The 17,009-nt window shown below is 47.8% G+C and overlaps 1 protein-coding gene across 4 annotated transcripts in view; it reads left to right on the forward strand.

Moving 5' to 3' along the window:
- Positions 1 to 17,009, forward strand: part of PAFAH1B1 (platelet activating factor acetylhydrolase 1b regulatory subunit 1) — a 593,618-nt gene that overhangs the window by 287,690 nt on the left and 288,919 nt on the right. For all 4 annotated transcript variants that reach the window (XM_078679307.1, XM_078679308.1, XM_078679311.1 and 1 more), the window contains one exon: positions 9,250 to 9,418. In XM_078679307.1, the coding sequence (XP_078535433.1) occupies positions 9,250 to 9,418 (169 nt within the window). The remainder of the gene's footprint in view (positions 1 to 9,249; positions 9,419 to 17,009) is intronic.

Below are 17,009 nucleotides of genomic sequence, written 5' to 3' on the forward strand. Positions count from 1 at the left end.
GGCATAGAGGGTGTTTCCGTAGTCCAGTCGGCTGGTGACGAGTGCCTTGGTGACCGTCTTCCTGGTTTCGGTGGGGAATCATCGGAAGATCTTACGGAGCATGCGCAGGGTGTTGAAGCACGATGATGAGACGGCGTTGACTTGTCTGGTCATCGAGAAGGAGGAGTCCAGGATGAAGCCCAGGTTACATGCGTGGTTCGTTGGCTTGGGAGTGATGCCCAGGGCAGGGGGCCACCAGGAGTCGTCCCAGGCGGAGGGCGATGATCCCAGGATGAGGACTCCCGTCTTGTCCGAGTTCAGTTTCAGGCGGCTGTTCTTCATCCACTCGGCAACGTCTTTCATCCCTTCGTGTAGGCTGGCTCTGGTGGGGTCATTGGTGAGGGGGAGAGGATCAGCTGGGTGTCGTCGGCGTAGGAGACTATGTTGAGGTTGTGTTGGCGTGCGATGGCTGCTAGAGGGCTCAATCAATCAATCAAATCATTTGTATAGCGCACTACTCACCCGGAGGGTCTCAAGGCGCTGTGTGGGGGGGGGGTCCGCTACTGCTCGAACAGCCAGGTCTTGAGCTGCTTCCTGAAGGCCAGGTGGTCTTGGGTCAGGCGGAGGTGGGTCGGAAGGGAGTTCCAAGTCTTGGCGGCCAGGTAGGAGAAGGACCTTCCTCCCGTGGTGGCTGTTCGGATGCGGGGGACGGCGGCGAGGGCGTGGCTGGTCGATCGAAGCTGGCGTTTGGGAGCGTAGAAGTTGAGGCGGCTGTTGAGGTATCCTGGGCCTTGGTTGTGTAGGGCTTTGTGTGCTCATGTAGACGTTGAAGAGGGTTGGGCCGAGTGATGATCCTTGTGGTACGCCGCAGATTACTTCGGTGGCCTCTGATCTGAACGGGGGGAGGCGGACTCTCTGGGTTCTTCCGGCGAGGAACGAGATGATCCACTTCAGTGCCTTCTCTTGGATTCCGATGTTGCTGAGGCGCTGTACTAGGGTGCGGTGGCCGACAGTGTCGAACGCTGTAGAGCGGTCCAGGAGGATGAGGGCCGCTGTTTCCCCGTTGTCGAGCAGAGATCTGATGTCATCGGTGGCTGCAATCAGGGCAGTCTCGGTGCTGTGGTTGGCTCGGAAACCGGACTGCGAGGGGTCGAGGGATCCGTTTGTCTCGAGAAAGGCGGCGAGCTGTCTGTTGACGGTCTTCTCAATGACTTTGGCAGGAAAAGGGAGGAGCGAGATGGGGCGGAAGTTCTTGAGGTCGGTGGGGTCTGCTGTCGGTTTCTTCAGGAGGGCGCTGAGCTCGGCATGCTTCCTGACTGAAGACCATGTTCAGCTGGCATTCCCCAGGCCGAATACTTCGCTCCTCTCATCAAATGCAACTTCTGGTACCGAGAACCAAGAAGTAGTGTAGGGATGGGGCTTTCTCAGTGGCAGCATCTAAGCTCTGGAATTCCCTACCCTTTGATCTATTCCTCTTCTGCTCCTGTTTAGAAAAGCCCTCAAGACCTGGCTGTTCTCAGGCAAATGGTGAGCTGAAGCTCCTTCATTCCTCTTCTGGACGATGTGTTATTTGCGGTCTTTCTCTAGCGCCTTGATGCCCTTGGGTGATTGTTGCGCTATATAAATATTAAAATCAAATCAAAACTTAGTTTTAATTTGAAGGCGATCATCACGGTTTAGCAATTGCCATTGGTATGTGGTGCCTAAAGTACCATTGCACAGTACATTTAACAAAATTCTTTGGATGTTGACTTGTATACAAGCCGGTACCTTCATATCATGTCTCTGAATTCTTATTTTTACAGTTCTTTCTTTGGTCAGTGTAACCCCTTGCAGTCCAAGACACAAGCCCAGAATCCTGTTCAATTTGTGTCCACATTTAGCTGTCTCATGATACACTAAGTTTAAAGTTTTTTGTGCATTCATTGTTAAGTCATGGTGTTCTAGTGACATTAAATGACAAATGCCTTGTATTGACTAAAATTCAGGAAAGTCAGATTCAGCATGTTCATTTTCTGAATGTATCACATGCGTGATTACATGGTGCTGAGCAGCTTTTGAATTGTGTAAAAGTGTCCTTTTAGTATCGAGAAATACCTTCAGAAAATGGCTTCTTCTCTTCCAGGGGATACTCATCAATAGTCCAATGCACTGAATAGTCCCACCCATATGTGTGACCCCGTAGCATTAACAAAAATTATATATTCACACACATGTATCTAAATATGCAGCCCAAAACCCCCAATTACGCTCATATGTGCCAATATTACATTGTATTTTTCATTTGAAATAAAAAATATAAAATAACATTTCCATGCTGCAGAGAAACGTACTCCCAACTTGTTTGAACAGCGCCTTTATTTTGAAAGAAAAAGGCAAGGTGATAGCAGGCAGATTAGCCAGAAGGCTGCATATAGAACACTCAGTGCCATGCCTTTAGGACCTCCAAGCTCCCATCATGCCCCACAGGTGACAGGTCACTTCTTTTTTCTGGCTCCTCCGTGAGGATCCTGGAGCATTGAGCTCTGCAGTTTTTCTTTTTTTTTTTTTTTTCTTCTTAATCACTAATTTGTATTTTCAAGTGAGATTTTGTGTTCACTCTACGTTTTTAGTACATGTAGTACTATTTCCATAATTTTTTCTGACTTTCCAGCTATTTTTTTTTCAGAAATGTCAGCCTTATCTAATAAGTGCCCTTTCTGTGGGAAGAAAATGGCTAAGTCAGATCCGCACTAGGTCTGTATTGTGTGCTGACCATCTTCACACAGACCTGACCAGTGCCACTACTGTCAGCAATTTTCCAGAAGAACCCTTCATGAAAGGGAGAAGATCAAGCTGCAGGCCATGCAGGAGAGAGGAAAGGAGTCTGTAGGTGGCCTGGAACATCCCTCTAAAGAGCCCTCCTTTCAAAGATCAGAGCACACGACAAAGGGAGAAAAAAAGAAGGCATTGGTCGAATTCGCTGATGAGGGAAAGATTGACGTTGATGATACCACTAGCTCTCCTTCACCCTCTAAGTCTGCGGTGTCCCGGTCTGCATCGAAGATCCTATCGCCGTCGAAGCGGAAGGCTTCAGGTATGGCAAGTCTAAATCTAGACACGTCGACCCCCCATCAGCCAACGTCGACCCCCCAATCTCACCCACCCCTCATGTAGACTGTCCACGTCCGGTTCGCCGGCAGAGGTTCGACATCGAAGACTCATCGCCAACAGGAGCGGTCGCTGTTGAAGACCTCATCCCGACGTCAAGGACACCACCGATGTCGAGGACACCTCAGAGATAGACGCTGAATCCAACGCCGAACACAGACGTCAGTAGGCCTTGTTCAGAGTCGATCTATTGCTTCATCGCCGGCGGCAGGGCGAACTCTATCATCGTTGTAGAAGGCCGCTGTTGACAACGGCTCAGGAGAGGAGGCCACCTTCGACCTGGAGGAGGCCACCTTCGACCTGGAGGAGGCCACCTTCGACCTGGAGGAGGCCACCTTCGACCTGGAGGAGGCCACCTTCGACCTGGAGGAGGCCACCTTCGACCTGGAGGAGGCCACCTTCGACCTGGAGGAGGCCACCTTTGACCTGGAGGAGGCCACCTTCGACCTGGAGGAGGCCACCTTTGACCTGGAGGAGGCCACCTTTGACCTGGAGGAGGCCACCTTTGACCTGGAGGAGGCCACCTTTGACCTGGAGGAGGCCACCTTTGACCTGGAGGAGGCCACCTTTGACCTGGAGGAGGCCACCTTTGACCTGGAGGAGGCCACCTTTGACCTGGAGGAGGCCACCTTTGACCTGGAGGAGGCCACCTTTGACCTGGAGGAGGCCACCTTCGACCTGGAGGAGGCCACCTTCGACGTCAATATGTCTCTACCTGATAAGAGGCAGCAGATTATTTTCCCACTCAGTCATCTACTCCACCAATCACCGTATTGCCAGTGGATGATATTATTATTATCTTTAACGCGGTGCTGTCTACAGGGGCACAAAGTTCGAGATGCCTGCCTCTGTTCCTTCACCATCGGTCATATTAAAGACCCTTCATCATTGGTCCTCATCTAGACCTCTGCTCCTGGGCTACTAGAATTGGCTCTCCATACTTTTCTAACACTGGCATCCATGGCAGCAGCACCATCACGGATAGTGACAAATACAGAGCCCCAGAACACGAACCCTTTTTTTCTAAGGTCTGATCCTCCACCAGACACGGTCATTGTGTCAGGAGCCAGGAAAACTCACACAGGTGCCTCCCAGTCTGCTCTGCCCCCCATACCGACGACAGACAGCAAAGCCGTGGACTCCATTGGTAAGAGAATGTGCAACACTTATGCCGCTCACATGAAAGTTGCCAGTGCTTCTGCACTGCTGGGTCGATATGACCGTTCGCTTTGGGATTTTCTTAAGGTGTACGGACAAGTTACCGAAAGATCAGCAGGATTTCCCGGAGATCCTGCATGAAGGAGGGCTGGTGGCGAATCAGGTTATCAGTGCTGCAGCAGACGCCTCAGACCTTGCTGCTCATGGTTATTCTCACGGTATCTGTGATAGGCGATCCTTCTGGCTGAAACTCACAGGCTTGAAATCAGAGGCCCAAGACAGGATTCTCAATCTTACCGTCAATGTTACCTCCCACTTTGGCTCACATGGGGATGATTAGATGTCCAGGATGAAATCCTAAATAGACACCTTGAAGGCTGTTGGTTTGGAGAAAAGGAAGGACTTCTGATGTAGTTACCAACCTTATGATCGCCACCAATACCAGCAGAGAGTTCAAACCACTCATTCGTCATTGCAGCAACACTATGCGCAATCGCATTACCACCGGTAGAGGAGGAGGGGACTCTAGTCAAACAACCCCTGCGACAATGCAGCCTAAGCAGTGAGTCCTTGCTTCCCCCATCTGTTACCCACTCCAGTGGGGGAGAAGTAGAAGTCTTCACTTGGACGAGTGGATCAAAATGACGCAGGACAACTGCGTACTCAATATTGTGCGGAATGGGTTTTCAATCAGATTCAAGTCCCTGCCACAATCTGTGCCGACTCGGAAAACAGCAGTGAATTGGCTAGATCTGCTGCGAAAGGAGGTCTCTATCCTGTTACAAAAACTGGCCATTGAAAAGGTTCCCTGGCAACATCTGTAGGGTATCTATTCCTATTACTTCTTGGTTCCAAAGAAAGGTCCAAACAAGGAGTTACGGCCTATACTCCATCTCAGACTCTTAAACAAATTTGTCCTCCAAGAAAAATTCTGCATGTTGGCATTGCACCCTATCTTTCCACACATTCATCAAGGAGACTGGATGTGCTTCATAGGCCTTCAGGATGCTGATTTTTTTTTCTCATCCCAATTTAACAAAAGCACTGGAGGTTTCTACTATTTAAGATAGTCAACCACTTGCAGTTCAAAGTTTTGCCCTTCGGAATCGAATCTGTTCCTCGCACCTTTTCAAAATGCATGTGGTTGGTGGGGCCCTTCCAGCGAAGGCAAAAGATCTTAGTTTATCCATACCTAGTCGACTGGTTACTCTAGAGTGCCTCTCCCAGTCCCCAGCAGGAACATCTGGGATACTGCATACAACTCTTGCACCAGTTGGGCCTATATGTCAATTCCAAGAAATCTATCCTGAACCCAACTTAGAGGATACACTACTTAAGCGCCACTCTAGACGCTGCAAACGCAAGAGCGTGTCCTTCGGAGGCGAGACTATTATCAATAGTACACAAAGGTCGTACTCTCCTGCGAACACCTCTTCCAAGGGCCAGACAGGTATCCTTTCTGTTGGACTCGATGGCGTCCTGCTGTACATAGGCTAACAGGCTGTATTTGAAAACACATTTTATAATCTACCTCTGTCATGAAGGGAATGCAGTCTTTCAGGCATATTGATGTTGGTAATTGTGAATATGCTATTCTTTTGAAGCTATAGCTGAAGTCCTCTCCATTGCCAATATGAACATCTTGATGTACGCATGAGTGACTACACCCTTTATGCTTTGGCGATCCTTAGTGGTTTGAGAGCAAGGGGTGTATGTTTCCACTCTTGTTAAATAAAGCAGTCATCAAGTATTCAAAAGCCCTTCACCTCTGCTGATTGTTCTTTTTCCATTTTAAGTCATTTCTTTATTACAGGTGACTTGAGATTTCACAATTCGACTGTAGTAAGCAAATTTCGAGACCAGCTTTTATGCATGGATTACAGGATCCCACCTATTATCAAAAAAGACATGCAAAGAATACTGGCTCTCATCTAAGTGGGCGAAATTGAAGTGCAATATCAGTGTGTTCCCAGCAGCTTGTACACTGTAGTTGAATGGGCCTCTGAGGTGGCGGGGGAAGACTGCTTCCACTTTGGAAATCCCTTGTGCCTAATGGTAAGAGTTCTAGCTTGAAACCTCAAGCAGGAATGTGTTTCTTACTGAAACTGTCAAAGAATAGCATCCTTCTTGATACATGTCTCGACTTCCCATTGATAGTGTTTCCCCTAACGAGTATTGATATTGCGGGGCACCCCCAGATATCCCTTGTTAGACACCCCTCTCCCCCACCAATCTCTGTGAGGAAGAAAACCCACAAAGCTACTTGGTATTTGCACCTTTTCTTTGTTGCTGAAATGACCTCGGTAGAAACATGATATGCTTAGAAACGAGTGAAAGGCGACTTTGGAAAGAAGAGACTGCCAAGTGTTTCTCTTGAATGGGTTTCCGTTTGGGGGATTGCTGCAGAGTAGGGAATCTTGAATTCTGCACATTTAAGAATAGGAAACTATATTGAGGGATGTTGTATATTGGCACTAGGCCAAACTTTCCCAACCTACAAACTTTTCCATGGTAATTAGCGGCATACTTTGGTAACCTTCGCGATATGCCCCCTCCTTTGAGAACAGAAAGGGTGCTAGTCAACTTGCTGCCAAAAGAAATGAGTAGAAATTGGCTCTTCAGGCTGCAGAAGAGGCAGGCAGGATTCGTTCCTTATGCAGGTGTATTTTCGGCAGTGGCACCAGTGCCCATCTGATAGAAGTCCGGCTTCCAGAATAATGGTTCCGCAGCAATCACCAAACCGGAAATCATTTGAGGAGGCTGCTGTTGGCAAGAGGGAGACATGAGTAAAATAAAAATAAACCCTGCCCACCAGTGATGATTTTATGATAAGCAAAGTAATAGATGCAGTGTAGGGAGCGGTCCATCCTGGCACATTGGGTACCTCTCACTAGCTCCTGCCAATATCTGCATTTTAGCCCATTGGTAGTGGAGTGCGTCAACAAGGCAATGCAGGGAAGCGACCCTGGGTAGAGCCGTGGGTGCCGCCCACGAGTGGACGGCTGAAAATATAGTTTGCGGCCACTAGGAACAAGGGTAGGCCGGAGCGCTGTCCAGAGCAGCCCCTCCACACCTCTTGCCTGCAGGACAAAGCAGTCTGCAGGGCCCTCCTCCGATGGTCCGCCTGGCCGATTCTCCACCTCAAACCATCCTCCTCTTCAGGCCACAGGTCCAATCTGAACGAGACAGAAGGCTGGCTGCCGCGACAATGCTGCCATTTTATCACTGGGCAGGGTTCTTACTGCCTCTCCCTTAGCCTGCGGGCCCAGCCAGGTACCCGCAGGGTCATGGGCGGCACTGTCCGAAGCAACAATCGTTCAGGAGCATGTTAAGATTTAGGGAACCTCTTTGTATGGCAGTGGATAATGGAGGGGTCTGGAGCACTCGGAGTGCAACCACCATCTTGACTCCTTATGACACCCCCCCCATATGCCACAGTTTTATCAGTTCTTCTTGGAATTCCTATTTTGTGGTCTTAGAAAAATTCATGCTTGTGAACCAGTTAAAGATGTCAAGGCAAAAGAACTGTAGTTACAGGAAAGTAAGATTGTTTTTGTTGGTTCTGAGAGTTAGAATGTTACGCTGCAATGGCTATGCCCCAAATTTGCTAGTTGGGTTGCTTAGGCCAAAGCAGTCTATGAATATTTGCATTAAGTAAAGGGATTGAAAGTTTTAAGAATTTGCATTGCATACTATTTTTAGGCGTGCTTCAATTTCTCAAAAGTGCTCAGGTCTATGCCTGAATCTTTAGCGCTTAACAGGTGGTTCGGGAGATGCCCAAGCTACCTGGTGATACAGGGGTCAAAGCCCCAAAGGTCTTCCCTCGAAAGGAAGGGTCTGAAGCAATGTTCTTCGTAATGCAGTAAGGTCTTTCTAGGAGGGCTACCGCCTACAGCACCGCTTTAGAGATAGAGGCCTCCATAACTTCACAGAAGTGGTCATCTATGGGCAGGTAGATCATTCTACCCGCCTCCATATACGACTCCTCTACATCAGTCAACTCGCGCAAAGACTGGAAACGGTGAGAACTTACACCAAAGCTGGAAGGTTCCAACAGATATCCGTTGTTCGGAAAGGGTGTGCGTCTCCCAGCCCTAAATGTCAGCCTTGAAGGTGAAATACAGGGCTCCAGGACCTGCTGACACCAAACAGAAGATTTGCCTGGGCCGGTTTACTTTATGGCAATTAAGCTTGTTCAGTGCTGGTGTATTATGGGCCGAGGCTGGTCTCTCACTTCAAGCAAATGAGGCAGAGCTCTGATAGTTTAGTGCTTGGATGGCTGTGCTGCTCAAGTCTCTGATTCGGACTATGTGGGCTGGCACGGAGACGTGTCAAATGCGGCTCCCTCTAGTGAATGGAGGACCCCGGCGCACGTGCCCCAGCACCGCAGTGCGCCGTTAACATAAGGCGGACGCAGAGGAACAACTTGCGTCCCAACGGCAGCGCGACCTAAAAAGCTATGTTAGGTTCATAAATCCTGTCACACAGTACTACCACGTCATGCACCAGAAACCTACGAATTATCAAGAAAACGAAGAGTGAAGGAGGCCTACGGCCAGGGCACTTAACTCTACTGCTGGAGCAGCAAAGAAACGGGGGGGAAGAGATGGTGAAAAAGGACTATAGAGACGGTGCTCAGCCAAATGATTGGACATTGTTCATCTTTGAACTATGACTTTTCCCTCCAAGGTTGTGGTAAATGAGTCTGTTGTAATGATTTCTATAATGGCATCTGTAATTAAAGTAACGAAAGAACAGCGTAAACCTCGCCTCTGGTCCGGACATAGAAATGAGTTTATGATGATGAAGCTGTTCTGGTAATTTTGCATTGCAAGTTACTTTTTTATGGGGCTATTTGATTGGGCACATTGTTTTACTTTGGATTATAGTGTAAGTTAGATATGTATATGATGTGCATTTAAATTAAAGCAACACACTTTAATAATTTGTTTCTGTTTTCAGGTGTGGGATTATGAGACCGGAGATTTTGAACGTACACTCAAGGGACACACAGACTCTGTACAAGATATTTCCTTTGACCACTCGGGCAAACTATTGGCCTCCTGCTCTGCAGATATGACAATTAAGCTCTGGGACTTCCAGGGTTTCGAGTGCATCAGAACCATGCACGGTAAGGGTTTAGAATATCTTTATGAAAATACAATTGGCCTGCTTGTTTATACAAAGGCTTGTTTCAATCTGAACAACATAAGGGTTTGTGTTTTAATAAGAACTGTTGGGCTAAGAAAGCTACCATTCTTGGAAGTTTTAAGTTTTTCAAAATATAAATACATTGTTGGTGAAACATAATGCACTTGGTACCACCACTGGAAGTTTGTTTCACAGTCTTTTTATTCGAGGTGCTCCACCAGTGGCAGTAGTTCTTAATCCTGTAAGGATACAATTTTGAAGTTGGGTTTTGGTCCCTTTAAACCTTTCTCTCTATTTAGTCTCTACTTGTAGTTCCCAAAGCCTTTAGTGAACACCTTTTGTCTGCAACAAAAAATATTTTCAGCAGGGAAAACATGACTTTGTGTAAGACCATTTGGTATCCTTGTCACAAAAAATATCTTCCTCTCCCCGCCTCCGCCCGCCCTCACTCCCCTGTTTTTGTGCTTATGTAGGATTGGGATTCTGTAGCACCTATCCGCATTGTGTTAATTATTTACATCGTTTTTTAGAATTGTATCCTTTTGAGGACGAGCTTAATCAGCGCTTGCGCTGTTAAGCAATCTGTACTTTGTGGGGTTTGACTCCTCCCACGCTTTGCATTGGCTTTTGTGCGTGTGTTAAGAATCGTAGCCTGCACATGGATAATGGTGGGTGCATGTCCCGACTTTTCTTGCAAGTTCACTCCCATGGAGTATTGCAGCGGGAGCAAGCAGGGGCACGCAGGCTGCTTGATTGAAAAGCAGTGGGGCACGTAGAGCTTTCTTTTTTTTCTGCCGCATATCTTCATTTCTGTACCCCATTTTAACCCCTTCCATCATGGCACACATTGCTCGTGTGCTGATGACCACGCCCGCGATCGGAATGTCCAGCACAGGAGCGGAATTCCAGCCGCGGGCAAGGGGTTAATTTCCGCATGATACGCTACATTTTGTTTATTTTTCAGCCGCACAATGTTTTAATTTCAGCAGCGAAGCAGTATGGTGGAAACCGAGAATACAGATGCTGGAAACATTGCATGGTATCGTGTGCTCAAATTTGGATTTTCAGAAGGCAGTAGATTAGCCGATATCCGACCATTTATGAACATTATAAAATCGGTATTGAGTACTTTCTAGAAATATTTAATTATTCTGTAGGCAACAAACATGTCCTTGTAAGTAAACAAAGACGAAGGGAAATACTTCTGTTATTACCAAACACTGATTACAGACAACAGCGAGACATAGAGTAGCCTCTTCCAGTAGTAGAAGTTCATGCCGCTGTGACTACCTCCACTGATATGATGAGTAGAGGCTGGGCTCACTAAGCGCCTCCCCAGAGGCTAACTCCTTGCTGCAGGTCTCAACTCAGCTCCCTACCTGCCCCTGTTCCTCTGCCCCAGGATGTGGCTGAAGCTCTTCTTCCTGCTGTTTCACTTCTTGGTGCCTCCCCAGAGGCTAACTCCTTTCCGCTGGTCTTAATTCAGCCCCCTACCTGCCCCTGTTCCTCCACCCCAGGATGTGGCTGAAGCTCTTCTTCCTGCTGTTTCACTTCTTGGTGCGTTTCGCCCTGGCACGCTTCCTGGAGGCCGTAGCCTGGTACCAGACTGGCGTGCTAGCTGGGCAGCTGGTGGGCCCAGTTCACCCTCCGATTCCAGAAGCTGCGTAGCATCCAGGAATGCAGAGGCCTGGCCTAGTCTGGCCGGCCTGAGAAGGATGTGTACGGGCTGCCCCAGAGATCAGTTAAGAGCATTCTTCTGTGAATACCCAAGCACTGGGTGAAGCTGAAATCATACAAACACTCCTTTACAACAGTTAGATATCATCCAACTTCTGCTCTGCATATGTGTTTGAACAATGGACACTGTGGCAGTGCCATTTCTGCCACAGCTAATGGCATTTCTGTAGTAGTCCTAGAGTGGCAATCTAAGCTCCCCATACTTGCAAACAGCCTTTGAAATTGACTAATTAAGAGATCGGCCACAGTTCATGTTTCACTGGCACTTCCTGCGCACTCAATATTACTTTATGCATGCAGCCTTGATAACTCTTTCACAAGCTAAGGTAGAGTCGTACAACCTGGTCAGTATGTTCCAGGAATGGCCAGGGTCGAACTGCGACAGAAAATAGGCCTGAGCACTAAGAGGAAAGAGGCCCTCAGTAGCCAATAGGCTAAAAAAGTGACCACACTGGGGCAGTTTTTAATTTAAAAACACATTTTTTGTATTTTTTTATTGAGTTTTTAAGTTTCACATTTCCATTTCTGACAGTTGAAACCGTTTTCTACAACCTGTACCGACAACATCTATAGCATACTTAATCTTTACATTGTGCTTTCCATATGTTTCTGCAGTGGGTATGATATATTAAAATGCACATTTTACAGTTGTCTGGCCACTGCCTGCACGGCTCATTATTACATATGTTCTTTACAGGGTTATTACATTGCAAGTATTGCGTCTGATCTAGTTCAGCTTGGGTTCCACTGACATTGTACATGCGATAATAGAAAGGAGGCAATGAAACAAGGGAGATGCGGTACAGGACTTGGAAGAGAGCTGGAACAACCCTGCGTGGTTGCTGGTACTTGTGTATGTGCACATCGCTTTACCCCCCCCTCCTAATTTCCTAATTGCTTTGGTAAGGTCTAATGTTTACAAGTGATTTAAGATTGTTGGATGCATGCGCATAGTTACCCTACCAAGTCAGGTGTTTGCAAGGGCTGACCTGATTGATCCACACATTGTTGTAGTGTCACCAGAATCACTTCCCAGCCTGGTAAAGATAGGTATCTTCCTGAGGCCCATGGTTCTCTCGCGTCTAATCTCTATTCCCTCAGCTCTGGCCCACGCAAAGGTAGAGTGCCTACATGTTTGTATATGCCAGTGATCAGGTGCTTGCCAGCGTTTTATGATTAGCCTCTTGGCTGTCACCATGACTAGGTCTAGAAATCTAGAGGTGACTTTGGTGTATTGTGTTATATGGAATGTGTAGCAGGTATGTTGGCCAATCAAATGTATCTCTCTCTGTGCAGGTGCGGAGTGTTGGCGCTACCTCCTCCCAGTATGCGCTCAAACTGGCGCAGCCCCAGAGCATGTGCACCAAATCTGTAAGTTTTGCCCGGCCAGTAGGAGCACCCTCCGGGGACGTAGGGCATTGTGCCCCGAGTGAGGTAAAGGCTTCTACGGTAGCACCTGTAAACTACATTCAGGGATCTGGGCTCGGGGGCCGCACCCGTGTGCGGGGTGGAAGAGCGCAAGGATCTGGGGGAGCATGTACGAGGGGTGCCTGGTCACCCTATCATCTCGCTGGCGGTCTGCCATCCATCTGGCGATCCATTGAAGTTGGGCTGCCAGGTAGTAGTGCTCGAAATCGGGGGCTGCCAGGCCTTCCTGGTCAACGGGCAGATAGTTTTTTAATCGCCACACTGTTCCGGTTGGGGCTCCAGATAAAGTCCCTGGCCATCTTCTCCAGTGTGGCAAAAAAGGACGTGGGGACATAGTTGGGCAGATTGCCAAAGTAGTACAGGAATCTCGGCATGGCCACCATTTTGATTAGTACCACTACTTGCGGGAGCGTACTTCAGAATTGCATCTGGGATCTCATCGTCAGCGCTCTGCCTAAGTTTCCGGCGAAAAGGTCAGCGGCTGGCGATACACGCTTATGCCCAAGTATCAAAATATATCAGCGCTCCACTGTACTCAAACCATTGAGTATAAGGCCTGGCTCATGGCAATCCTCTTTAAAGGTATATAAATTAGATTTAGCAATGTCTACTTTTAATCCTCATACAACCGCAAATTCCCGAAGGATTTGGGCTAGTCGTTCTGGTACCTGAGTGATGTCCCTTAAGTAGATTAACAGGTCGTCTGCTTACAGCGACACCGCGTGTGTTCGATCGCCCAGCGGTATGCCATTGTGTAGCTGTGTTCTTAGTGACTCCGCCAGTGGCTCCATTGCGAGTGCGAAAAGGAGATGGAACAATGGGCAGCCCTGTCTCGTCCCCTGCCGCACCGGGAAGGCAGCTGAAACGTATGGTCCCAACTTCACACGCACCACAGGGTTTGTGTAGAGTAGGCGGGTTAGCTGTAAAAAAATCGGGGCATAATTTATATTTTTCTAGAGTTGCAAACAGGAAATTCCATTCTAGAGAATCAAATGCATTAAGAACACTCTTAATAGGATTTTTGCAAGGTATGCGAGACTTAGTGCATTTGTACCTGCAGCTGGCAATGTTTATGGTAATATCAGGGAAATCAACCATAAAAACCCTCCTAAAAGACCAACAAAAAAGGCCCACACATTGACCTGTTTGACCAGCCTTTCTGGTACTATCAGATTGCCCCATAGGCCAGTCTAATCCTAGATCTGGGAGGTTTTGTATGTCAAGCTTAGAAGTACTGGAAAAGAGTGGAAACCAGCCAGATTCCGGTAGTAGTAGTTGACCTGAAAATTATATACAGTCCTGACAAATGTTTCCAATCTGAAAGAGACTATTAGTTATAGCTTCCTTACCTTAGATTTACCCCCAGGCATCAATCTGGGTCCGGATAATTTGTCTGAAGCAGTACCCCTGCGCATCGGTATGAGACGTCGGTCGACTCCGCATTCATCGGCGGCGTGATCGCCGGGATGATGTCGCAGTATATACTTAGACGCCGCCTCTGCCCGCTGACGTCAGTTCTTTATTTTTCCGTGCCTGCAACGCAGATCCGGAGAGAGCGGTACCCTTAGTCATTTTTTGACTAATACTTTTTTTACTTTTTGTCGACCTCTTTTTCTAGTTGAACGACTCCTGGTGCACAGGGATGTCATATCGTCAGACTGGCTCAAACCTTGTGACTCCTGTCACAAGTTGATGTTGGTTACTGACCCACACCATGTGTGCCTGTGGTGCCAGGAGCGCAACCACGACCTGAAGTCGTACTCCGACTGTTGGGCAATGAACCCACATTTTTGCGTGAGTGGTCCTGAAAGCTTCTGGAGGCCCAGCAGTCCGCTTCGCTTGAGGTCCCGTTCAAGGGACCAGTTGCGGAATCACTACCATAATTTCTCCTCAATCTTCGTCATCGGGTAAGGCGAAGGACAAAAAAAAGGCAAAGAAGCACCATTGCTCTTCGCGTCTTCCCTGGGATGCGGAAGGTCGTTGTCCTCCTTTGGCTCCGCCTTTGGAGCCTGTTGGGTCGGCTCCGAGCTGCCCTCCCTTCCCGGGATCCGGCTCAACTTCGTACATATTACAAAACCCTCTTTGGGCATCCTGACTCCGCCGGCGCGCCTTTGGGCCCCGCCGACTCTGTTGGGGGTTCTAGGCCTTCGATGCCAGCAGCCCAAGGTTCCAGACCTGGCTCCGGATCGGTGCCGGTCGATCGCACAGCACCTCCTCCGGCACCGACTCCTATGACGACGACGCACCCTCAGACGCCTGTTGTGTCCCAAGCCAACGTCGACCCCAGCCTCCCCCTCGACTTTGACGGAGCCAGACCGTCGTTGACAGTCTCCGTTACCGGCTACAACCGGATCTTTTGTACCACTGTTCTGCCCTGGCGTTCCTTATCGCCCTGAGTGGCAGCCAGAGGAAGATGAGGAGGACTTTGAGGGGTCTGTGGACCCTTTGGCAGACCAGCTTGAAGAGCCGGGCTGGGGAGAGGAGTTGGGTGATGCCAGTCGTCTGGATACCTCCCCAGACCATGACATCCTCCCCCTCGATCCCCCACCGTGGCCACTGAGGAGGGAGCATCCTATGCTGTGGTTTTGCATAGGGCGGCTGAGGCCTTGTAGCTTGAGCTTTCTACGTCATGACTAGCCTCCTAACTGAGGTGCTTTAGCCGGCAGCGGCCTCTTTCGAGGCCCTTCTGCCGTTCAATGAGGCCCTCTGAGACTTCCTTCTGGGCACCTGGTCCAAGCCCAGCACTGGGGCTCCTGTGGATGGGATGATCGCCCAACACCACCGCCCGACTCCGTGCGACCCCATTTTCCTCTCCCAACACCCTACCGAAGAGAGCTTAGTGTCAGTCAAACTTTATTTCAAATCCAAAAAGGAATCCTAAAAGTATAAACAAATTAAGAGGAACATTACACATTACACAAATAATTTAAAAAGACCATACAGTTATATTGGCATCCATAAAACATCTTGTATATCCAAATTAAGTTTGCAATACATTTAGGATACATTTAGGATAAAAGGTCACATATATGAACAAAGATTATTGTAAAGTGCATGTGCAATCCATAAGGATACCAATCTATACACTGATTTACTAGATGTAAATCAGAAGATAATCGGTGATTACCAGTAATGCTGATCAATATCTATTTCTGATTGTGCGTGCCAATCTAATAAAGCTATGCACAGTACTACATATAGCTGGAGTTGATAACGACCATAATTATTCATATCCCTCTTTGTAGTAGCGAGATCCAAGAGTTAACAAAACATGCTTAATAAATCGGTTTCTTGGATCTTTATACAGGGTACAAAAAAGAATGAGATGCAGAGTGTTTTGTGAAACTTTGTTGTTACAGGAGAAAGGGGGGTAGTCTCTCGCACCACCCCACTTGCTTTGGAAAAGCAAAAAGAAAATGCAGCGTGTTAAGGCGAAACCTGGTTAAGTAAAAATGCCATTGGGTATGCATAATGTATGATAGGTAAGGCTGCTGCTGCAGCCTTCCCCTATCATATACCACACTCTCATTCTTTCTCAGCATACCCGGTCTGGTGCGATAGGCCTCTTTAATTGTTAGTTTGGTCTCCCTACCAACAGTTTCGGGTTTTAGATAAATATGTCCCAAACCTATCTTGTGAAAGGTTTCCCTGACATATAGTAACCATGGGATCTTCGCAGGATGATCAAGCTTAAGGCAATCTTGCAAAATTTCCTTTGTGAGTTTCAGTTCTTCAGAACTCCAAACCTTGCTCCATAGCAGCAAGGGGGAGACATGGATAGTGTCGCTCACAAATTCAAGGCCCACCTCAGTGTGACAGAAAATGTTTGAGGTGCCGGATAGGACAGATAGGCGCTTTATAAATTTATTTTCCACAATTTGGATTTTATTACAATTTTGTATCCACCACACGCCTGCGCCGTATGTTGCAACCGGGAGGCATTTTGCTTTATATAAAGTTTTTTGTTCTGCAACCGGCTTCTGACCCACTTTACTTGAAAAGCGGAAAAGGGCCTCTATAGATTGCGTAGCCTTTTGAACGCAAGTTGATATTAAAGGATCCCAACTCAAGGTTTTATTGAATAGGTTCCCCAGATAATTGAAACTATCAACTTTCACAATATTTGAGTCCTTCACCATAAGCCTGCGAGATTTTACCTCTTTTGGGCCGCAGACCATGGCAAAGGACTTTGTGAAATTGACCCTTAGATCTAATCCTTGCATAAAAGCTTCAAAAGCATTCAAACAGGTTTGCATGCTATTGGCAGTTAGGGTCATTAACACCGTGTCGTCTGCATAAGATAACATCGGTATCCGTTTACCGTTAACCTGGGGAAAATCTACACCACTTTCCAACAAAAAACCTTCCAGACCATTGGTGTACACCAGAAACCGAAAAGGAGCCAA

This window comes from Lissotriton helveticus, chromosome 3_1 (assembly GCF_964261635.1).
Source record: "Lissotriton helveticus chromosome 3_1, aLisHel1.1, whole genome shotgun sequence".
NCBI lineage: Eukaryota > Metazoa > Chordata > Amphibia > Caudata > Salamandridae > Lissotriton > Lissotriton helveticus.